This window comes from Vanacampus margaritifer, chromosome 3, assembly GCF_051991255.1.
Source record: "Vanacampus margaritifer isolate UIUO_Vmar chromosome 3, RoL_Vmar_1.0, whole genome shotgun sequence".
Taxonomy (NCBI): Eukaryota; Metazoa; Chordata; class Actinopteri; order Syngnathiformes; family Syngnathidae; genus Vanacampus; species Vanacampus margaritifer.
In genome coordinates this window covers 2,849,432-2,871,709 of record NC_135434.1, presented here as the reverse complement: position 1 = coordinate 2,871,709, position 22,278 = coordinate 2,849,432, and the positions used below count along the sequence as shown (strand labels likewise).

At 41.2% G+C, this 22,278-nt stretch overlaps 2 protein-coding genes across 3 annotated transcripts; one reads left to right on the top strand and one right to left on the bottom strand.

Moving 5' to 3' along the window:
• Window positions 1-9: 9 nt before the first annotated feature.
• On the bottom strand, window positions 10-10,895 carry hs3st1l2 (heparan sulfate (glucosamine) 3-O-sulfotransferase 1-like 2). Its single transcript, XM_077560725.1, has 3 exons — window positions 10,605-10,895; window positions 3,051-3,327; window positions 10-1,873 (listed from the first exon to the last, which is right to left on the bottom strand). The coding sequence occupies exons 2-3, from the start codon at window positions 3,279-3,281 to the stop codon at window positions 1,208-1,210; spliced, it is 897 nt and encodes a 298-aa protein (XP_077416851.1). The 5' UTR covers window positions 3,282-3,327; window positions 10,605-10,895; the 3' UTR covers window positions 10-1,207.
• Window positions 10,896-14,690: 3,795 nt separating this feature from the next.
• Window positions 14,691-21,713, top strand: LOC144048511 (uncharacterized). 2 transcript variants are annotated; one of them, XM_077560577.1, is made up of 12 exons: window positions 14,691-14,762; window positions 15,339-15,662; window positions 15,774-15,858; window positions 15,966-16,015; window positions 16,138-16,212; window positions 16,277-16,336; window positions 16,411-16,470; window positions 16,541-16,669; window positions 17,075-17,284; window positions 18,235-19,852; window positions 21,183-21,311; window positions 21,396-21,713. In XM_077560577.1, the coding sequence occupies exons 2-12, from the start codon at window positions 15,369-15,371 to the stop codon at window positions 21,626-21,628; spliced, it is 2,943 nt and encodes a 980-aa protein (XP_077416703.1). In that variant the 5' UTR covers window positions 14,691-14,762; window positions 15,339-15,368; the 3' UTR covers window positions 21,629-21,713. The 2 variants fall into 2 exon arrangements, with proteins under 2 accessions (XP_077416703.1, XP_077416702.1); XM_077560576.1 differs by having other exon boundaries at window positions 15,339-15,858.
• Window positions 21,714-22,278: the final 565 nt, after the last annotated feature.

Here is a 22,278-nt window from a genome sequence, read left to right as displayed (position 1 = left end):
AAAGGCTAATCAATGGAAATGTATTTGATTTATTAAAAACAACACACAAAACTAGTCGCAGTACATTAATCGTGAATCTAAAAATAGATATTTCTACTTGACATTCATCCTAATGTAACAAAATGTTTTACTAACTCACAAAATGTAAATGCTGCAAAGGTTCAATGAGTAACCTTCATTTATGTTCATAGTGCAACAGTTATTCCGATTTTTTTTTTCTCCACAAAAAGTTGTCACTTTAAAAAAAATTAAAGTTATGTTACGATTTTGTTTCCAGTTCTTTTTTTTCTTTTTTGCATCATAAGGTTTTTAAACAAAGCTAGCTACCTTGTTGCGTTAAAATTCTTGCATCTTTTTTTTAATTACGTTTTTCTTGAACTCCACCTCCGTTGGCATGATTTTAAACAAACACCAGATGCGTTTTAATATTTTAAACTAACACCAGCTGTCTTTTTGTTGTTGTTGTTTTGTTTGTTTTTACAAATGCTAGCTCTCTTGCATTTTCTTAAAAAAAAAAAAGGAAAGCTGTGTTGTTATTAAACACGCTAGCTGCATTGCTGTTTTTTCAACAACTTCCGTCTGCGTTGTCGTTTTAATGTCAGCTGCCTTTTTTAAACAAATGCTAGTCGCTTTGTCAGGTTTTTAAAACAAGCGCCAGCTGCATGATCAAGTTTTGTTAAAGCAAATTCCAGCTACATTTTTGCGTTTTTTTTTTTAAACAAATGTTTGTCGTGTTCTTAAATGCTATTTGCAGTGTCATATTTTTTTCCCCAGTTTTTTTTTTATACAATAAACGCTAGCTGCATTGTAATTTTTTCTAACTCCCGCTGCATTTTTGCGTTTTTATTTTTTATTTTAACAAATGTGTAAAGATTTACAAACCAAAGCTAGCTTCCTTGTCGCGTTAAAAAAAGTTTTTTTTTTTTTTTTTAACAATTTGTAGCCTTCAGAAGGTTTCTAAACAAATGCTCCCCGCGTCATGTGTTTTAAAAAGATGCTAGCTGCCTTGTCACATTTTTACAGAAATGTGTTTTGTAGTTGCCTTATGAGTTTTAATTGTTTTGTTTTTGCAATTTCATGGTTTTTTTTTTTTTAATTCCAGCTGCTTGGTCATTTGCATATGGCACAGTATCCACGGAGGCACCGGCATGGTTGTAAAGTCACTTCATCCTGTTGTGTTTGCGTCTGTGGTTGGCCGTTGGTGTCCTCAGCACCAGGCGAAGGTTCTGCCCACCATGTTGAAGAACAAACGGTTGGGCTCGGCCAAGTATCGGCAGAGCTTCCTGAAGGCGAGTCCGCCGAGGGGTGCGTGAGGCCGCCCTTTGGACTGGTCCAGGCACTTCTCCCTTCCGGCCTCTAGGAGGCAGTAGAACCCCTTGGTGCTGTTGTAGTGGAAGTTCTCCGGGCTGATGCGGGCGTGTAGCTCCAGGAAGCTCTCGGCCCGTCTCAGCTCGGGGTAAGGGTCACGGACCAAGGCGTCGCCGTCCACTATGTGGATCTGCTCCCTGGGGAAGACCTCCAGCCAGCGGGCCAGGTGCCGGTGGTAGAGGCTCCTCTGGAGGGCCTTGTAGTCCGGGTCCACGTGGCCCTCGTGGAGAAGAAGGTCCTCCAGAGGCCGGTAGGGTTTTTTTTGGGCCCGGCGGTTGTGCAGGACCTGGGTGTAGTCGGACACCAGCCTCTCGGCCGGGTCGCGCACGATCAGCAGCAAGCGGGCTCCCGGGTTCATGGCCCAGACCCGAGCCGGAACCTGGGGCGAGGCGAAGTAGCCGGGGGTTTTCTCCAATGTCAGCTGGCCGGGCCTGGTGAAGGGCATCTGGGAGCGGTACCAGGACAGGCCTCGCTTGTAGTGATCCTCCACGTTGAAGTAGTGCACCTGACAGCAGGAAGGGGGCGGGGCTTATTTACATAAACGATGCCAAACTTTGTGGCGGTTTGTTTTGTTGTCAGTTTTTTAAACAACGCTAGCTGCTCATTACATTTTCAACAAATGCTCGCTCTCCTGTTATATTTATGAACAACATTTTAGCTACGGCGCCACATTTCTGTACAAAAAACAAGTATTTCAGCGAAAGTCATTACATTTTCAGCAAATGCTAGCTGCCTTGTGACATTTATGAACAAAATTCTAGCTACGCCAATGTTTTTAAATAAAAGATAGCTGTGTGGCTACATTTTCAACAAATGCTAGCTGCATTGTCACTTAAAATGCTAGCTACTTCATAAATGTTTTAAAACAAATTTTAGCTAGGTAGTCACATTTTTAAGAAATGCTAGCTGCGTTGTGACATCTCTATACAAACGTTAGATCGTTATGTTGACACTTTAAAAAAAAAAAAAAATAGCTGTGTTGTCATGCTAGCTACTGTACATTTTCACAATTTTGAACCAACAGATGGATTATCCTGTTTTTAAACATATGCTAGTTACATTTTAACATTTATAAAACAAATGCTAGCAGCAATGTCACGTTTATAAACAAAATGTTAGCGGTGTCATGCTGTTTTTAAACAAAATGTGAGTTTTGTTATAAATTATTTTTTAGAAACATTCTTGATGAGTCTTGACATATTTAAATAACTGATAGCTTCCTCCTCCTGTTTTTAAGCATATTGTATGCTAGTAGCGTTATTGCGGTTTTAAGCAAATATTATAATTTATGCAGATTCAACATTTTATAAGTTTTTTTTTTTTTTTTTTTTTTAAACCCTAACCTGTTCAGTTGTAGTCTGAGCTTGTCCGACTGGACTGCTTTCTTTACGCATGAGGTAATGGGAAGGCCAACCACATAACTAAGATTCTAATGAGTGATTTAAAGCTGTTGAGGTGAACAAGAAGTCTGAGGCACATGAAAGAAACTTACTATTTAGCCTAAGGTTAAGATTTGGTTAGCACAATAAAGCTAGTGATGGCAGGAATGTTTGGTTCCTGGGGGTTGAAACCGCAAAGGGAAGATATTGCCATGCAAGCGCATACGTTTGCATATTATTCTCCATAATGGAATTGTCAGATACTACGTCAAGGAATTCACTTCACATGCTTTTCCGTCGTACCTCTGCCTTTGCTACTTCCACATCGGGGTGCAGGTTGAGCATCTCCAGCAGGGCCCGGGTTCCTCCCTTACGCACGCCGATGATGATGGCGTCGGGCAGCCTCTGCACGCCGCTACCGTTGCTGTTGTTGTTGTTGTTGTAGTTGTGGGACGGCGATCCGACGTCACCGGCGGAGCTCGAACCCACGACCCAGCTAACAGACAGCAGAAGTACCGGCAGCGTCCACCGCATGGCGACACACACATCGGTCAGCGGGGATGCTCGGCGTTCAGGTGAGCTGAAAGAAAAACCGAAGTTAATTTTTGCATACTTTGCTGAACTCCGTTTGAGAGACGTATGCTAGTTCTTGTGTTTTTTGTTTGTTTGTTTTTTTTTAAACACATTTGATCAGTGTTTTTAGACAAATGCTAGTTAGGTTGACATGTTTTTTTTTTTTAAACAAATACTTTAAAATGTAATAAACTGCGGGCACATCCTAGCTAGCTGTGACGTCATATTTTTCCAAACATGCTCGTTGCGCTATCACTTTTTTTAAACGAACACACGTCACCTTTTTTTTCCAACTTCCTGCTGTTGTTGTTATTGTTTTATTAATTACCACACAAGCATAGTGTGGATATTCTCAGAAGAGGAACCTTGTCTGCTTTCACAGCTAATTGCGTCTTCGGGGAACCCCCCCCCCCCCCCATGAAAGCTTCTCGCCCATCCCTGATGAGGCGCCGTTGGCGTCATTCATGTAGCAATATTTGCCCAGACTCTTGCGTTTGTGCGTGTACTGTATTGCCCTAGTGGAAATTGAGTTAGTACAATTGCGTGTCGATGTCCATGTATCTGAGTATCCTATTCAGTGTAATACTTTACATACTGGTGTACTTAACGTCCTTGTGTTCTAAATAGACTTGTTCTAATGGCCTCCTCGTCTGTTTGAGTCTTAGTGTACTTGCCTCCTCGTATTTTTGTGTCCTATTGGACTAGAGTCCTTGTTTATTGTGTGCTCGTGTACCAGTGTCTTAGTGTACTTGTCTACTTGCGTGCTAGCATCCTTGAGTAGGCTACTCATTTACTTGTGCTTTTGTATCCTCGTGTCTTGGTGTGACATATTTTTTTGCTCCATGTCATCTCTGGGGCTCTGTAGATCCAAGCTCGCGTATTAATAGTCTTCATTTTCCTCATCACTTCTGCTTTGAGAAACCTCCTGTATTCTTGAGGTTAAAAGAAATGTCGTCATGTGATAAATGGACAATCTATGAGTGGACATATTATGGAAGAGTGACTTTGTAATGTTTTGTATACAAACAAGTAAACGTTTTGTCCCCCAAAATCTGTCTTTAAGCTAGACCATCTAAATTTTGTTTCACTGTGGCGTCACAATTGGACTAATTTACATAATCCCGCCTCCATACGCAGTTTTGAAGAACATGGAAAGCTCAAGCAACATTACTGCAATTAAATAAAACTATTTTTGTTATTACAGTTGTTAAAATAAATACATTATCAATGCTATCCTTTTTTTTTTAATTTATTTTTTTACATTTTTATGGGGTTTATTAATCAAGCGTCGACAACAGTAAAATCGCCTCCAGGCATCAAAGGCTAATCAATGGAAATGTATTTGATTTATTAAAAACAACACACAAAACTAGTCGCAGTACATTAATCGTGAATCTAAAAATAGATATTTCTACTTGACATTCATCCTAATGTAACAAAATGTTTTACTAACTCACAAAATGTAAATGCTGCAAAGGTTCAATGAGTAACTTTCATTTATGTTCATAGTGCAACAGTTATTCCGATTTTTTTTTTTCTCCACAAAAAGTTGTCACTTTAAAAAAAAATTAAAGTTATGTTACGATTTTGTTTCCAGTTCTTTTTTTTCTTTTTTGCATCATAAGGTTTTTAAACAAAGCTAGCTACCTTGTTGCGTTAAAATTCTTGCATCTTTTTTACTCATTTACTTGTGCTTTTGTATCCTCGTGTCTTGGTGTGTCTACTTGTGTTCTATTGGACTTGCATCCTTGTCTTCTTGTGTCCTATACCATGTCATTTTCCGCCTTCCTATGGTAATATCAGCCGGGGCAGTCTTTTTATTTTTCATTTTTAAATGTATTTGTCCACTTTCCCACCATTTTATGCCCCGATGTCGCTAAATCAACAGCACCAACCCCTAGCGGTTTTTGTGGTGAGACTCACCTTTTCTCGTTTCATCTTTTTGCCCAATGAAAACATATTTTTCCTCTCTCAGCGGGGAGTCCTCGAAAGCACCGCCGCTCTTCCCTCCCACCCAAACAGACAACCCCCTTTTAGCACAACGCCCCCCCCCCCCCTTCTCCTCCTTCCTTGTGCTAGCAGAGCAAGCTAAGATCTGGGTCAACCGTATCAAAAGCCAAACAACGGCAATTCTTACTGTCGCTTTCATCTTCACTCACACACACACACACACAAAAAACACACTCAGCACTTTGTCGAGTCTCAACGTTAAACGGCTCATAATGTTGACACGAGTGGAACAGTCATCTGGAACAAAATGTCGTTTTGAGGCAAGCCCCAGAAATAATCATGGAAATGAATCATGCTTTTTTTTTTTTTTTGCTAGCTAAGAATGCTAATTAGCCATTAGCAACATGTCATCTCTGTTACTATGTGCATGGAAAACACAGTTCAAATCCTAGCTTTTCACGGCGATTAGCGACAAAGCCTCGATGCAAGTATTTGCAAAAAAAAAGACCAAAAACAGAACTATAAAGTACTCAGTTGCAGAGTTAAGTTTTTTTGTTTTTTTTCCGGGTGTGGCTAAAATGGCGCACTTGGCCATCCAGCATGAGTTGCCCCCTCCCTCGAGTCACTCCGTAAGAACTTGAGGGGCTTCGTTCGCACCGGTGAGTATCCGACGCATTCGCGACATGCATCTTCTTTTTGGCTAGTCTGTTGGTATGGTCAATTTAGAGTGCCTCGTTGTCTGCCAAGAGAAGTGTTATTTGAGCGAGTCTCAATACTAGGAATGGCAACGATATCCAAATGTCAAAATACGATAAATATCACGATATGAACCTCACTATATGATAATTCCGACAATATTGTGGGGAGGTTGGCGATATAAAACATTGTTAAAAAAAAAAGAAAAAAAAAAGAAGAAGAGCCAAATATTGACAAAAGCAGTGACAAAGAAATAGGCTTGGTCATGTCAACAGAATCATGTTATATGTAGTTCGCGATTGAAGCGGGCAGGTTTTTTGACATGTTGAGATGTTGAAAATATATCCTGGTATGACTAAGGGTTAGGGTGCGAGTGATAACCGCCGCAGTGGCCAAAATATTCCTAATTAAAATTAAACTGCACTAATAAACTAACCAGCAGAGGGCAATTTTAATATCGCAATATTGCCGTTACTGTTCCATCCCTACTAAATGCTACGTTGCGAATTTGTGACTACGCTAAAGAAAACTTTTTTTTGTGGGGTATGTAGGCAATTAATTGCCAGCGTTTGCCAAATGGCGGGCCCGCCCTCGATCATCTCACAAGCGCTCTTTGTCGTCACCCTTTCGGTTGCTTATTGACCAAAACGTCAAATTAGCACGCAAGCACGTGTGTGTTTTCTCACAGTGATTACCAGGGTCCCGCACTACATTTTTAGGGGGGCTTTTTTTTTTTTTTTTTTTGGAAGGCGATAGACGACATTGATTCAGTGGTTGCGTGCTGGCTTGCGTTTCCGGGGGGTGGAAGCACGGCCAGCTGACAGATGGAAGGGAGGAGGGGTTGTGTCTGGTCAATATCATCATGGACCAGCGAGCTCAATATTGTCAGGGTCAGGCCTGGATGTTTTTCTGGGTTAAATACGGCACACGTGCGAGGGGGGGACGTGATGGGAGTGCTGAAGGTTTGCCTCCCTCCTCAGGTGTGTTTTGGACTCGTGCTGGTAAACTTTCCATGGAAACGGCTTCACAAGCGCCTCACCAGGGCAGAGCGCCCCCGGGGAGGAAGCTTGGGAAGATGAAATGAATACAAAAAAAAAAAAAAAAAAAAAAGAGGAAGCCCGGCTTGACTTTCATTTCATTGGTTTGGTGGTAAACAAAATTATGAAAAATATTATACAGAATTCATTTCGATTAAACAAGTGCAACGTGTCCAAATTGTACTGCAACGGTTGGAGAGTAGAAAACAATAAATATAGTGACTTTTTCACTCTAAAAAAAAATAAATAAAATACAACTTTATTGCAAAAAAATGTCAACATGTTATTCTGGTAGCCATCCAAAATCATGCAATTTGATTCTGGTAACATTCTGGTTAAGATCATGCTATGCGTCATAAGATTATATGACTTTTGACCCCCCCACCCCCAAAAAAATAATAAAATAAACTTACATCTTTAAAAGTAAGATTTACTGTATTTTTTTTTAAATATCCATGTGATACTTCAGATTAATATATTTTACTTAAGGCATTTGTTTTTTTAAAATATGAAATTACTTTTCTTTTTTTTTAAACTAACTATTCTCATGACTTTACATCTTAATTCTCATAAGATTTCTTAGTTTTTTGTCTTAAAAAATGGCTTTATTCTCATAATTGTTTCTTTAACAATGTACTATATTACTGTATACTTTCGGTTAAAATATTTTCCACGAAAGTACAAAATACATCTGACCGTATTCTTCAGCTTATATTGTAAAATTTCAATTCGAAAAAAAGTCTTAACATTTTTTATTTTTGGGTGTAAAAACAAAATTCTGACAAGATTACACTTAACAATTCTTTATTGTATTTTCTTTATTGTGAGTTTGTTGCCAAAATTGTAACTTTTTCAGAAAAAAAATCTGACTTCTCATAAGATTTTCAACAAAACACGGTTATGACTTCTTAAACAAACAAAAAAATATATTTTTTGTACTCCTATTCTCTTGAAAGTACAACTTTTTCTTGATAAATTCCGACTTTTTGTAAAATCGCAATAAAAAAGACTCGTCAAAAATTCTTTTGAAAAATCGGAGACTCTCAGACTATTTTCTTGTAAGAAAAAGTACGCTTTAATGATTATAAGGTTATGACTTAATTTTGTAAAAAATGTCATACTCCTCTTTTATTTATTTTTTCCAAGATTAAATTAAAAAATAAATCATTGTGAGTCGTAAGATTCCATCCAAGTGACTTTTTTTTGTCATCTCGTCTTTTGTCCACGCATGCCAATATGAACATGTGCAATAACCACCTTGCCTTGGTGGAGGTCCGCTCGCCACACTTCTACTGTAAGCGTTATCTGTAAAATCACCCTTGGAATGAACCTTGAACCGCGGCCAGATGCTGACACGAATCCTGTCCTGCTCTTGTGTCCTTGAACTAAACACCGTAATCCCGAGTGCCCTCGCTGTGCGCACGCGTGCGTGTTGTCTGTGTGTGTGTGTGTGTGAGTTCATATGAGCTCCACAGGGTTTGACGCGTATGCACTCTCATAAATAAAAAGCATTTATTATTCAGGCGTGCTCCTCCAACTAATGTGCCTTAATGCGCCCCCAAACGGATGTGATGTACTTTTGCTAGTAAGGTGGCAGTGATGTGCACGCGCCCCCGCACGCGCGACAAAGGTGCTCCTTTCATGAAAATTCGAATCCAGTCTTGTTTGTAGCGATTTGCTTACATGGATGGTTCGAATCGGGGATTCTGAGCCTTAAAAGAAGTCACAATTAAGTTGTTTTTATCAAAAAAAAAGTTGAAAGTTGTAATATTTGCAGCACAATTCAGGAGAATTTTGTTTGTGCAGTAAGATACAAAAGTGTTTTGTCAAAATGAAAAGTCGACAATGAAGTTGTATTTTCTCCCACAAGCTGTAGTCGCATTATTACGAGGAAATAGTCATTTTTAACCCCTGGGCGGTATTTTATTTTGAAATGAAGAAGCCAAAAAATGGTCAAAATAACGGCCAGGGGTTAAAGGGGGGACATTTGAATTTTTTTGTCTTTTGTTAAAACTAGGGATGTTCGATACCACTTTTTTTGAGACCGATACCAAGTGTCAATAACATTAGTACTTATGATACATAAAATTTCCACCAAAAAAATGACTGTTTTTAAAAAATGACATGTATCCCAACTACAGCAAATTTCCTTAAAATTGAATTAAATTAATGGCAATAATTAAAAAAAAAAAAAAAGTACTCATAAAAGTCATTTTGCATAGAGCACACAATAAAATGAATTTTTAAAAAAATCTATTAATAAGATGAAACAAATAAAAATCAAAATAAGTGCTTGTACAACTTATTTTTTAAAGAATACAGTGAAGTGCAAATAATTCAATTCAATACCTCAAGTAGTTTAGGAAAATATCTTCCATGTTAAGAATTCCTCAAGCTGTTTAGTGTGCGATGTTCCATGCTTTTAATTTGGAAGGCTGCTCTGTATTTGCGTTTCCTGTTTCACGTTCTCCGTTCATTACGAATATATTGTAGTACGTATTAAGAGCTACAATCGGCGTTTGCGAGGGCTGTAAACGGCAGCGTTCTATTTTTAGCATCGCAGCTCGACGACATTAACGAGGCAATTAAGCGCGCGGCGGCAAACGTAAAGAAGGAAATTAAACATAGCGAAGTTACGCGAGATACAAATAACCCTCTCTGGCGCCATCTTGTGCCTCTAATTTGACTTTTAAGAAAGCACCACTCCGAAAAAGAAAAACAACCCGAGATATGTGTTGCAATGTTTGTTTGATTTTTATTGTGTGGGCCCCAAGTTACAGCTTCTGGACCGCCACAAGTCCCTGCACCCCATTTTGAGAACCTTGGGTCTAAATGCTTTCGCTGTTGTTGTTATTATGTTACCCCTGGGTGCTTTTGTCTACACTTTTGTGTTATCACACAAGATAAAAGCCTCCCTCATTCCCCAATTAGTAAAATAAAAACGTAAATGTATTCTGTGGGTTTGACACTGTTGTCTATTGATGATCATTCAAACGTCAGCTGCTCAGCCAATTGAACTCTGTTGCTAACCAAAACCGCAGCAGCACAGAAACAAAATGGCATTGAGGGAGCTTCCATTTGTTGAATTTTGAGTTGCATCATTCATTAAAAGTCTCTTTATTGCATGAAATTGCTCGATTAAAAAAAAAAAAAAAGGATAATAGTATAAACTTTTTTTTTTTTAAGTAAAATGTTCTGGTTGTAGAATTAAATCCAAGTTGTACCCAAATTGTAAGGAATTAATAAATGTAGTTTTCATGGGTTTTGATTAGCTATAATGGCTGCCACAATAGTGCAAAAAAATGTTGACGTGAACAGTTTATTACTGACATGTTTCAAAATATGAAATTGAAATTTACAAAATAAAGGAGAGGGGGTGGGTGGTGGAGGGGGGGGGTGATTTACCATAACTGTATTTGCTGTACATGAACACAACAAACGGAATGGAAGTGAGCGCAAATGGCCAACGTGAGCCCGGAGTTTGTTAACGGCACCCAAAATATTAGGAACAGCTCCCAGTAAACCAGTAGCAAATATTACACGATTGTATTTCATGCAAAAAAAAAACCAAACAAAAAAAAGTCAGCTTGAAAGGTCTTACCTGACGCTTGTTGGCCGCGCTCCTCTGCTCGTTTTGCTTTTTGCTTCGCCTCTCGTCACTGGAGCAAGCGTGTGCGTGTGTGTGTGCGTGCGCGTGTGTGTGTGCACAAGCGGCAAATGGAGCGACTTTGCTTTGTGCCGCCACTGACACCGACTTGCTGAGCGTGCGATGCTGCCACTGACTGGGAGGCAGGGAATGTGTGTGTGTGTGTGTGATCTCACACGCACACTCTCACGCACACGCCTCAGGGAAACACCCCCTCTCTTCCCTCCGTTCTACCTCTTGTCTTTCATTTCCGTCACATCAGCTCTGTTTTTTTTTTCCCTTCACGCCACCACCACCAATTTGCTTCCCGGTTTTTAATGTTTTTTTTTTCGTTTTTTTTTATCATCATGTGCACGCACGTACGCACGCACGTATACACCCTCCTCTTCCTCCTCTAGTCTGCTGGGGCGAGTCCCCACCATCATAAATAAGTTAGAGAGCGTTAGAACAAAACAACACAAAGGCACCCAAAGAAACAAAACTAGCTTTTTTTTTTGACTGCCTGTCACTTCATTTTTTTTATTTATTGTCCTCATAAAGTATCACAAAAAAACTGAGTTCTCCCTAACGTACACCCAATTTCCAGTTTTGCTTTTAATGCAACTGATTTTGATCCGCGTTTACCAACCTTTGTTGAGACTAAGCACACCACGACACAAAAATGTTACGTAAAATGGATATAAACAAATACCGTGGGGTTCACTGTACAGTGAAAACTCCATTTAACGGAATAATAGTGGGTTGGGGTGTTTCCTTAAATTGAAATTTGCTTTTTTTTTCCCCCGTGACCTAAAAATGTGACAGTTCAGGACAAAATGATTGTAAATAAATAAAAATAAAATATGTCAACGCTGAAAAGTTTTAAAGTCTATCCAAACTTAGCTCACCTGCCATAGATATGAATGGATAGATTGGACACTCTTATCACCAAGCTGAGCTAAGCTAATGCCCCTGCCAACATGGCCGCCACGTATGACCGATTTTATGTCAATTGGTTAAACTGGTTGCAAAGGCTAATTTTTTCTTAAAAAAAAAAGTTTTGGTATCCCTTGTACTCGCTTTTTCATGACGCAAAATGATCATTTGTTGCCATGTTCCACACACATTAGATGACAGGCAAAAAATATATAAAAAGAGTGTGAGAACTGAATTTATGTCTTTATATTTGAAGCCAATTTCAAAGTAAAACTCAATTAATCTCTATGTTCCAGCTTTGTTGTGTTTCCTTAACCAGAAGGTGAATTTGGGGGGGGGGGAAACATGTGAATTGGAACAATATTAGCACAAAACCGTCAGTCTTCAATTTTTTTTTTAGAAAAAGCCTACTAGAGCATCTAAAGTTTATATGGGATTCATCAGAGATGATGTAAAATGTCGCCGATGTGTGACACTAGCTCCCATTTAACCTGAGTTTGAATGGGATCGTTTCGCTACATCCCCAGTTATAAGAGGGTGTGCACACTTATGCAACATCATCTCAGTTGTTTTACAGTACTTCCTTCCTTGATTTTTTTTTAATTGAGTTGCAGAGGTTATAGGTCACATTAACTGTCGATTAAAAAAAAAAAAAGATTGATCTTGGTTTTATTGTTTTTAACTCATTTAATGCCATGAATTCATTTAAAAAATTTATATTAAAAATTAAGTGTGTCAGGAGATTAAATTTTTTAATCGTAATTAATCGCATGACTTCACTAGTTAACCCACGATTAATCACAAATGTTATCTTTGTTCTAAATGTAAAATAACAAATTCTAGGTTTTCATACTCTTGTTAACTAAAGTGGAAACAATTTTGAACTAATAGAAATAGTTCAAATTATTATTTTTTTTACGTTTTTTAGCTGTCAATGGCAGAGAATTAATAATAATAATAATTTTTTAAAAGATTATTAAAAATTCGGAGCGTCAGGCGATTACATTTTTTAATCGTAATTAATCGCATGACTTCACTAGTTAACTCACGATTAATCACAAATTGTATATCTTTTCTAAATGTACAATAAAAAAATAGGTTTTCATACTCTTGTTAACAAAAGTGTGTGGGGGGGAAGCTAAACTAATAGAAATAGTTCAAATGAATTTTTGACGTCTATAGCCGTCAGTGGCAGTGAATGAGTTAATAACAAAAACCTGGCACTTGAACAGGGGTGTGTAGACTTTTTCTACCCACTGTAATGTTGTTGACCAATGAATGAGTAGCATTTGATGGGCTCCACATTGTGCTGGAAGTGATTATGCTAATTATCTATGTTATACCCCCCCCCCCCCCCAAAAAAAAAGCACAAAAGCTCTCCCCCAGCTGAAACGCGCCGTTGTACGACGTTTCTATCCGGGCTGCTGGGAAGATTTTCTTTCCAAAATAAAAAGCGAACCCCCCCCCCCCCGTCGAGCTTCTCGGCAGGTGGCGGTGGGGAGGGGTACGCTCGCCCCGGGACCCCCGGGAGACGTTCCGGCGTCCCCCTTTCTTCCCGTTTCCCGCTGGAGTGGCAAAATGTCTTCTCCCGCTTCCTGCTTCTCAGCCTTTGACGACGCGTTGGCACACCTCGTGTGTCCTTGCTCGGCGAAACAATTTGGTGCTGGCTCGGCCCCCCCCCGTCGGGCGAGCAAGGGGGGTGTTGTTGCGAAATAAGCGTGGGTAATTTGCTCCAAACCGGCAGCCCGTTATACTTCTTCTTCTTCTTCTGCTTTTTAGCGCGGGCAGCTGAGCGAGAGGAGATAAAGACACAATGAAACGGTGCGAGACGCTCACACGGGCTCATTACACGCTTGTCAGAGGGGTTTTCTCGCAGACGTCGCTGACGCTCGCTTGGTTTGCTGTCTGTTTATGTTTGCTTTTCATGGCAACTCTTTGAATATTATATTTTGGACCTTCTTCTATTTTTGTTTCGAATTTTCGGGCCATTGCACCATCTGACATTGTATTCAAAATGTCAGCCCCCCCCAAAAAAAGCCACTTTCACTTAGCAACACCAAAGTGGGTCGGCATGTAGATTATGAGGAGACACTACAAACATGCTCCGAAAACAAATTCCCCAAAACACACAAAAAAAAGATGCCATTTTGATTTAAAGAGACCAATTTTGCTCAGTTTGACGCATTGAAATGATATTTGAAAATTCAAAAAGCCAGTTTCCTTTAGCAGCATAGAATTGAGTAGGCATATCTATTTTGAGTAGACCCACAAAAAAAGTCTCAAGAAGACACATGATGGTGGCCTTTTTTACTCCTTAGCACTCTCTGGAATTATTTAAAAAGTCTGCCCCCACAGCCAGTTTCCCTTCGAACATCAACTTAAGAAGTCTATTAGAAGTAAGACCTACAAAAAGTCCCAAGAGGTCATGACTGGAAAAAATAGCTTGACCCTTTCGTTTGGTACGCCATTCTCCCAAAAACATTTTCATGTCCACACATAGATTTATACTGGTTGTAAATAAATAAATGTATAAATGTAAACAAATCCAGCGGCCTAGCCGTAAGTTCTAGACGGGGCATTTGTGGGTGATGTCTGTGCTGGGGGTTTCCATTTAAGTGGTGCCAGGAGGCCAGAGTGTGAGCAGCAGGTCAAGTGTGAACATTGGTTTAATAATTTAGTGTATGATGGGCAAGCACTCGTCAGTAGGAGCGCATGAAGAATGAATGGCCCTCCCCGATGGAATACTGGATGTACTTTTTTGTTTGCTGTTGCCTTTGTTTCACGCACAAACAGACATTTATCCACATTTACCCTGTCTTAAAACCCCAATTTCAAACTCAAACACGAAACCGTAACACTGACTTGAAATCCTAATTTGAAACCCTAATATTGGCCCGAAAACCCAACCCAAATTTGAAACCAGGTTTGAAATGCTGATTTAAAGCCCCAATTTTGGTTTGAAAACCCTAAATTGAAACCATAACAGTAACCCTTGTTGAAATTCCTAAATGTGGCTTTAAGTTCTAATTTAAAGATACAAGTACAGCTCCAAACGTAAAAATGATCAAATAAAAAAATAAAATAAATAGCAAATCCAGGTTTTCGACCGCTCACCGGAAGTATTCTTATTCATTTCCGGGTTACACAGCGACAAACATTGGATGTTGCTAGCAGTGAAACTTCCGGTGCATTTTACAGGTATGTTGCTTCTCTTTTAAATTGATTTGTCATTAACTACAAATATGTTAGTCTACCAGTACGTTTATTAATTGCCAAGTTGTTCGGCAAGTGCCGCCGGACCACGAAAGCCCGGTCAAGCTAATATGCTAACCAGCATAAAAAGCCAGCCCTCGAAACAGGGTCTCTTTGTTTCTCCACCCACAATAAACTCGTGTTTTATTTTAATTGATCCCCACTTAACTTTACTGATAATAAAGGCTTGCTCTACAAGTTAATTTTTTTAAATAACAAATAACAGCACTACTGATGGTATTCCTGCATGTTTTCAATTAAAATCCAACTTTATTGATAACTTGGTTTCATGAGGCTATAAAAAAACAGAGATGATTATTTTTGAACGATATATTTATTTTTAAGCAATGATCATCTGTGTATTTGGTTTAATATAATTTAATGGAATAGAGTTAAAAGCTTCTGATACTGACTTTGCTTTTGTTCTTTATCATATATTTTTGGAATGAACTTTCCTCCAATGTCATAAAAGTGCGTTCTGGTGATTATATTTTATTGATTTGTTGTTTGTTGGTCTTTTAGGTAACAGGAGTCAGATGGTTATGGAAGACAATGGACCACATGACAGCGAATAAGAGTCAGGCATGGGCAAGCCAGATGGACTGGTCTGCAGTCTCCATGCAAAGCCCCCTCCTCAACACACAGTCCAGCCGGGACCCGTTGCCGCCCTACAGCCACCCACAGGTGCCCAGTGACAGCTTCCTGCGCACGCTGGCGTCCATGTCGCACATCCACAGCCATGTGTCACCCGCCTCGCTGTTCGCCAGTGCGCCCTTTGCCCCGCCGCAGCCTATGGATGCCCGAGAAAAGCTCGGATCACTGCAAACCGGCCATCGAGCCCAAATGGTGACCAGCTGTGCGCCGCCATCCGGCATGCCCTCCTCCTCCTCCTCCTCCTCCTCCTCCTCCTCCACACAGCTGTCTTTTCAGTCACCCTCATCTTCAGGTTCTTTTCAGCGCAGCGAGGTGTCTGCCGCTCAAAGCCAAACCTCAACGGCTCCCCCTGTGGCAACTCAGCAGATAGACTCGGTGCACTGTCGAGGTAATTCTTTATTTACTTATATATATTTTTTTTTTTAGGTCACTTTTTTCTAAATGTACTCTAGGAACATATTGATGTAGAAAAACTTACATTTTGTCTCCCTGCAGCCTTGAATGACTCTGATCATCCTGATAAAGATGCATCAGTTCCAACACCGGTGAGGAAAATGGCGGCGCTTTTTATTTTACATCATAACACTATTATTGCTGCAGCTCTCGTGTTGGAGCTCATTGAGATTGCACAATGAATTCATAAAAAATGCTTCTCCCTTTTTCCTAGTGGGTAACAAAACGTTCTATTGTTTTGCGTCAGCGCTCACTTTTACTCAAACAGCTGTCGGAGTTGGACCAACTGGTGAGTGTTTTGTGTGCGTGTGTGCGTGCGGCTGCTTCTTCTAAATTCTGTCCCTCCCATGTAGCTGGAATCATTGCCTCCAGAAGACGACGCCGCCGAGAAGTCGCCCCACTTGGCCGCCCAGGCAATTAAACCTGATGTTATTGCTCATTGTCCTCACATGACAATGTTGATGTAGTCAAACTCTTGTCGCTTCAGTCGCCTCCGCACATGGACGGGTCGCCGCCGTGCCAAAGCGAGACGGCACACAAAATCGAGGTAGGCGGTTCATCCAACGCACTTCCTGATTTCACGCCAGCGTTCAAACGCATGCTGTCTTTTTTGTTAGCCGGAGTGGTGCACGTCGTCAGAGGGCCCATCGCCACCGCCACCGTTGGACGACGAGCATCGCGAAGACGAGGACGAGGACGAGGACCTGACAGAAGACTGGGCGTGTGCGGAGGATGCAACTCCGCTTGTAGGATGACATGTTGCATGTGTTTCTCAATTGTTTTATAACTTCTCTGCTCAAACGGACACATTTCTAGTATTTTGGTTAACTCATTTAGACTGTAAACGTCAGATGCAAATTCTACTAACTTGCCACAGTATTATTATTATTTTTATTTATTTATTAATTTTTACAACCGGACATCTTGATTTCTTTTATATAGAGAAGAAAAGATCATTTCAGTAATTATCATGAACAAAATTAATTTACAACAGTACAAAAAAAAATAATACAGATAACACTCTCCGAAAATATAAAATTGTATTTATTAAACTCTACAGTCCAAGGCACGACTGTGCAAATCAGCAACCCTTTGTAGTTTTTGACCATTTTTGGAGCCGTTCACACTGTGATGCTGTTATCTTCCTCCAGGGAAAACGCTCCGCCGAATCTACCGACAATAGCTCCGTTTTCGACGACAGCGACGTGTCTGACGCGTTGTCGGACTTCGGGGAAGAAATCAAGCCCCCCTCGAGCGGATCCTCTCGCAGCCCCAGCGTGTCCCCGTGCGGCACGAGAAAGCCACGCCGAGTTTCACCGCGAGAAGCCAAGACGGAGTGGAGCCTGTTGAAGAACGTGAAGGTGCGCTCAGTTTCAAATGACTTCACATCCGGGAGACTTTGATAAGTTTACAGGGGGAGTCGACCTGAAACATTTCTTGACAATAATATGGTATATGTGACCTCACAAGTCTAACTCTTTGACTGCCAAAAACGTCAAATAACGTTTAGTAAAATCCTATGGAGGAGTGCCAAAGACGTTAAAAGACGTTTTTTTCAAAACCGAGGTGAAACTAACCATTTTCTATTGTTGATTACTGAAAAACGGAATAAGGTAGAAACAAACTTTTTTTTTTCTGATGAAAGATGAGAGTCCAATCTTTCATTTGGTAATATGTGTGTTTCCATAGTCCAAACACATAATTTTCTGTGGACCTTGAAAGATCAGTCAAAAATGCTTAAATCGGCTGGCACCCACGGCATCCCTTTTCTGAAAACGTCTGGCAGTCAAAGAGCTAAACATAACATTTTGATGAATTTTGCATTTGTGGAACGTGAGTTATGTTGCAAAATCCAGCCGTTTTTATGCCTCTCAGGGGGTGGCCGTTTTGCCATTTGTTGTCGACTGAAGATGACATCACAGTTGCTCAGGCAACGGCCAATCACAGCTCACCTGTGTTCTGAAGCTGAGCTGTGATTGGTTGTTACTTAGACCTGAGCAACTGCATATTTTCTATCTGTTTCCATTTCATCAATAATCACATTCCTGGTGAAAACATGACAAGAAGAGCTTGTTCCATCATGGCCCTGGTTGATCTCTTATACTCTGTTGCTGTTGTTTATTGAAATAACTGCCATTGCTTTAAGCGACCTCTTCAGGTCAGAGGCTGCGTCAAAGCCTTCTCTATGCTCTAGCATAAAACAAAAAAAAACATATAAATACGTTTTTGGGACCATGTCGTTTTTTGGGGAGAAAATGAGTTAAGCAAGTCACATATGAGAGACTTTCGATTTATTGGCTTTTCTGTCAAGGTATCCGCAATGAAGAGAAGCCAGAAGAGCTGCAAGCGAGTTTACCGGCGGAACTACTGCTTATTCTGCTCCAAGGCTGTCCTCAAGATGTCCAGGCACCTGGAACACAAACACAGTCACAAGGAGGAAGTGTCGGCCGCCTTGCGCTTCCCCAAAGGCTCCCGGGAGAGACAGAAAGTGTGGAACCAGCTCATCAACGAGGGCAACTACGTGCACAACAAACAAGTGCTGAGGACCGGCGTGGGGCAGCTAGCAGCGCGGAAGAGACCCAAGAAGACGGGCCAGGCGCAGGACTTCCTGCACTGTTTGCACTGTCGAGGCCTGTACATGAAGAGGAACCTGGCGTGCCACATGAAGCGCTGCCCGGAACGGCGGGAGAAGAAGGACGACGAGGCACGCGTAGGGCAGGTACGCGTGGAGACCCGCTGCGCCCTGGAGACCATGGGCGACCTCGGCATCAGCGCCGGCTTCCGCGCCATCCTGTCGCAGATGATCTACGACGACGTGACGCGCCTCATCATCAGGGAGCCCGTCCTGCTGGACTACGGCGAGGACATGTTGGCGCAGTACGGCGCCGACAGCAAGCGGCAGGAGTACATGCGGCAGAACCTGCGACAGATGGCTCGGCTGGTCCTGGAGGCCTGGCAAAGGACGCCGCTGAGGAGGCTGGAGGATTTCTTCGTTCCCGAAAGCTTCCCGCACGTGGTGGCCGCCGTCAACGTCCTGGCCGGTTACGACGCCGCCGGCCGCACGTACAGCGCGCCTTCGCTGGCCATCAAGCTGGGTTACTCCCTCCAGAAGGTGTGCCGCATCGTCCAGGAGAGGGCGCTGGAGCGCAGAGACTTCCACCTGGCCGAATCGGCGAAGAACTTCCTGGTTGTCCACAGGAAGCAGTGGGCTAAGATGATCTCCTCGGGCGCTTTGTCGGTTCTGCGGAAAAACAAAAGGAGATCCAGGGAGAAAGTGCCGGACGCCCAAGACGTGAAGAGACTGAGCTTCCACGTCGAGAAAGTTTACCTTCTTGCCGAGGAGAAATTCCGAGCACAGCCCTCGGCGGAAACATACGACGCTCTGGCCAGGGTGATTCTGGCTCGGATAGTTCTCTTCAACCGGAGACAAACCAGCGAGGTGTCCTCTTTACCGCTTGCCGCCTTGAAGTCAGTCAAGAAGCCTCACCCGCAGGACAACTTGGACTTATTAGTCGGCGAGCTCGAGAGGAGCATGTGTCGAGTCTTCAGCAGGCTGGAGATCCGCTCCAAGTGCGGCCGCATGGTCCCGATCCTGCTCAAGCCGGACTTCCTGTCCACGCTGGAGCGCCTGGCGGGGGCCCGCGAGGCTTGCGGCGTCCCCGCCGACAACGCCTTCCTGTTCGGACGGCCGCACACGCTCACCGCCTACCGCGGCTCCATTTGCGTGCAGATGTTCGTCAAAGACGGCGGCGTCCGGAAGCCCGAGGCGCTGACGTCGGCCGGCATCCGCAAGCACCACGCCGCCATGCTGCAGCTCATCAGTCTGGAGCCCGCCGAGGCGCAGCTCATCCTGGGGGGCAACAATCGGGTGAAGAGCCTTCGAGATAACATCGAGGTGGAGCTGAAGGACATCGGCCTGGACCCTGAAGGTGAGGACCCCCGTTTGACTGGACTCCGTTTGATGCCAAACTACTCAGCGATTTATATATTCTGTGATTAAAAATAATAATAATAATCAAATCCATCCATTCTGGAACGCTCATGTTTGGTAATTCCTATTCGATGTTTTTGTGCTCAATCAAGAGTATTGCTTTGGCGCCATCTTTTGGCATCTTGGTGCCAAGGAACGATAATGCAGAAGTAAGTTGAGGCGGGTCATAAAGTAGAGCTTTGCTGCCATTTTGTGACTTGTTAGTACCAAGGAAGTATTTTTGAAGTGAGCCGAGTACGTTATTAATTTTTTCTATTTATTTTTACTGTGAAGCCCTTGATGTGTATACAGTAGTTGTATTTTTTTTGTTTTTATTCTAAATGTAATTGAAATCTAATTTATTTGATTTCTTCTTTGTGAATGCTTTAATATATACAAATACATTTTTACCATTTCATTTTTAATCAGAGTAAAATGTGACTTTTTAATTTATTTTATATTTATTTGCGTAGAATTTAGCACATACAAATGCGTATTTGTCATTTTAATTCTGATTAGATTTGAAATAAAATTAATGTCAGAATGCGTTTATATAATTTATTGCAGAGGCTTTAATACGTGATGTAATTCATTATTTTACGTATTTAATTTAGTGTGACGGGGCTTTTATGTGTATTGTCCCCCTTTTTAACTCATTCACTGTCATAAATTCATTTTTAAAAAACATTATTACAAATTTGGGGCAAGAGGCGCTTATTTTTTTAAAATTGTAATTAATCGCATGACTTCACTTGTTAACTCTAGGCTAACAATTAATCACAACATTTATATCGGTTCTAAATGTACAATAAAAAATTCTAGGTTTTCATACTCTTGTTAACAAAAGTGGGAAAAAAAATGTTAAACTAATAGAAATTGTTAAAATAAATTTTTGACGTCAATGGCAGTTAATGAATAAAAAAAAAAGGAAAAGATTAAAATTTGGGCCGTCACTAGTTAACTCACGATTAATCACAAATTTAATATCTGTTCTAAATGTACAATAAAAAAAATGTAGGTTTTCATACTCTTGTTAACAAAAGTGGAATTTTTTAAAATAGTGTAAATAGTTCAAATTAATTTTTGACGTTTATAGCCGTCAATGGCAGTGAATTTGTTGATTCGATTTATATATTTTTTTTTATTAATGTAATTTAGGGGAGGCCTCTATACATCAAATTTCATTTCAGAACATATTGAAGTAGTGAAGCATCTCTGGCTCCATGATGGATCGGATAAAGAAATTCTTTATTTTCAAATGTAACTATCATTCCTTAATGATCTTTTAGGCCTAAACGCTGCACCATCACCGTGTGGAGAAGCGCCGCCATTTGCATCATGGGAGCACGCGGAGTCCTTCAGTGGATTGTCTGGCACACACGCGACCAATTCAACCGCGTCCCAGCGGCCGGCAAAAGGTAAGAAAGTTGCCGTGTGATCATTTTGCCTGGTCTTGACCAATCTTTTGATGATGTTTTGACTTTTGTTTTTTTCACATTCAGCTGGTTCACCAATCAGCAAGCATAAGTGGAGCGACACAGAGGTCGCCGCCGTGGAGAGGCACATGATGTGCCTCATCCGAGACCACAAGGTGCCACAGAAGCTGGACTGCCTGCGCTGTCTGGAGGCCGAGCCGCAAGCCCTGGCCACGCGCTCCTGGAAGGGCATCAAGGACTACGTGAGGAACCGGATCACTGCCCTCAAAAGACAAGCCAAGCCCTCGGAGTGCAGATGACACGGCGGAATTTTCACACCCTTAACCTTTGTTTCTATCTGTAATTATTGATTTTTTTTTTTCAATAAATATGCACCGGTGTTGATTATTGTCTCCTATTTTTATTCTTCCTGTTAGTAATTCAGAAGAGAAATCTGTCTATTGGGGAAAACCCATGAATAATTGGAATGAGTTACCTGAAAGGTGGTTCTGATTGCGTATAGCCACAAGATGGCAGCAAAGTACTTGAAACAAAAGATAAGTATACAGTAGTTAATTCAACACAAATCAAATGAACCTGAGGTTCATCGATTGTGCAGTTTTCTTTATTATATTAGTTAAAATTGGTAAAACAAATACGAGTAGTATTACAAGTAAGTATAAAAGTTTTGGGTACACTTCAGAAAGGATGGCGTTACATAGCCGTTGAATTGGGAAGGCTTTTTTTTTCTCGATTCCTTCAACAGACGATATGGATATGCAAGAAAAACATTAGGCAATATTGCCATCTAGGGGTTTACACTGTCACTCATGTGCAGTATTTAATACAATTTATGTTTGCATGCATTTTCTGTTTAAACCTTGCCGGGGTGGCAAAACAGCAGCTGGGCCTGCAACAGTCACTGTGATTCTTATATTTGATTAAAATAAAACAGCGGCATGGAAAAAAT

What these genes read in the sequence shown, in the direction of transcription:
- LOC144048511 (XM_077560576.1), top strand. Translation starts at nt 15,369, where the DNA reads ATGGACCACATGACAGCGAATAAGAGTCAGGCATGGGCAAGCCAGATG. An exon ending in AGACGGCACACAAAATCGAG is followed by an intron (nt 16,471 to 16,540) that starts GTAGGCGGTTCA and finishes CTTTTTTGTTAG; the next exon opens with CCGGAGTGGTGCACGTCGTC. An exon ending in GTCCCAGCGGCCGGCAAAAG is followed by an intron (nt 21,312 to 21,395) that starts GTAAGAAAGTTG and finishes TTTCACATTCAG; the next exon opens with CTGGTTCACCAATCAGCAAG.
- hs3st1l2 (XM_077560725.1), bottom strand. Translation starts at nt 3,281, where the DNA reads ATGCGGTGGACGCTGCCGGTACTTCTGCTGTCTGTTAGCTGGGTCGTG. An exon ending in TGGAAGTAGCAAAGGCAGAG is followed by an intron (nt 1,874 to 3,050) that starts GTACGACGGAAA and finishes TCCTGCTGTCAG; the next exon opens with GTGCACTACTTCAACGTGGA.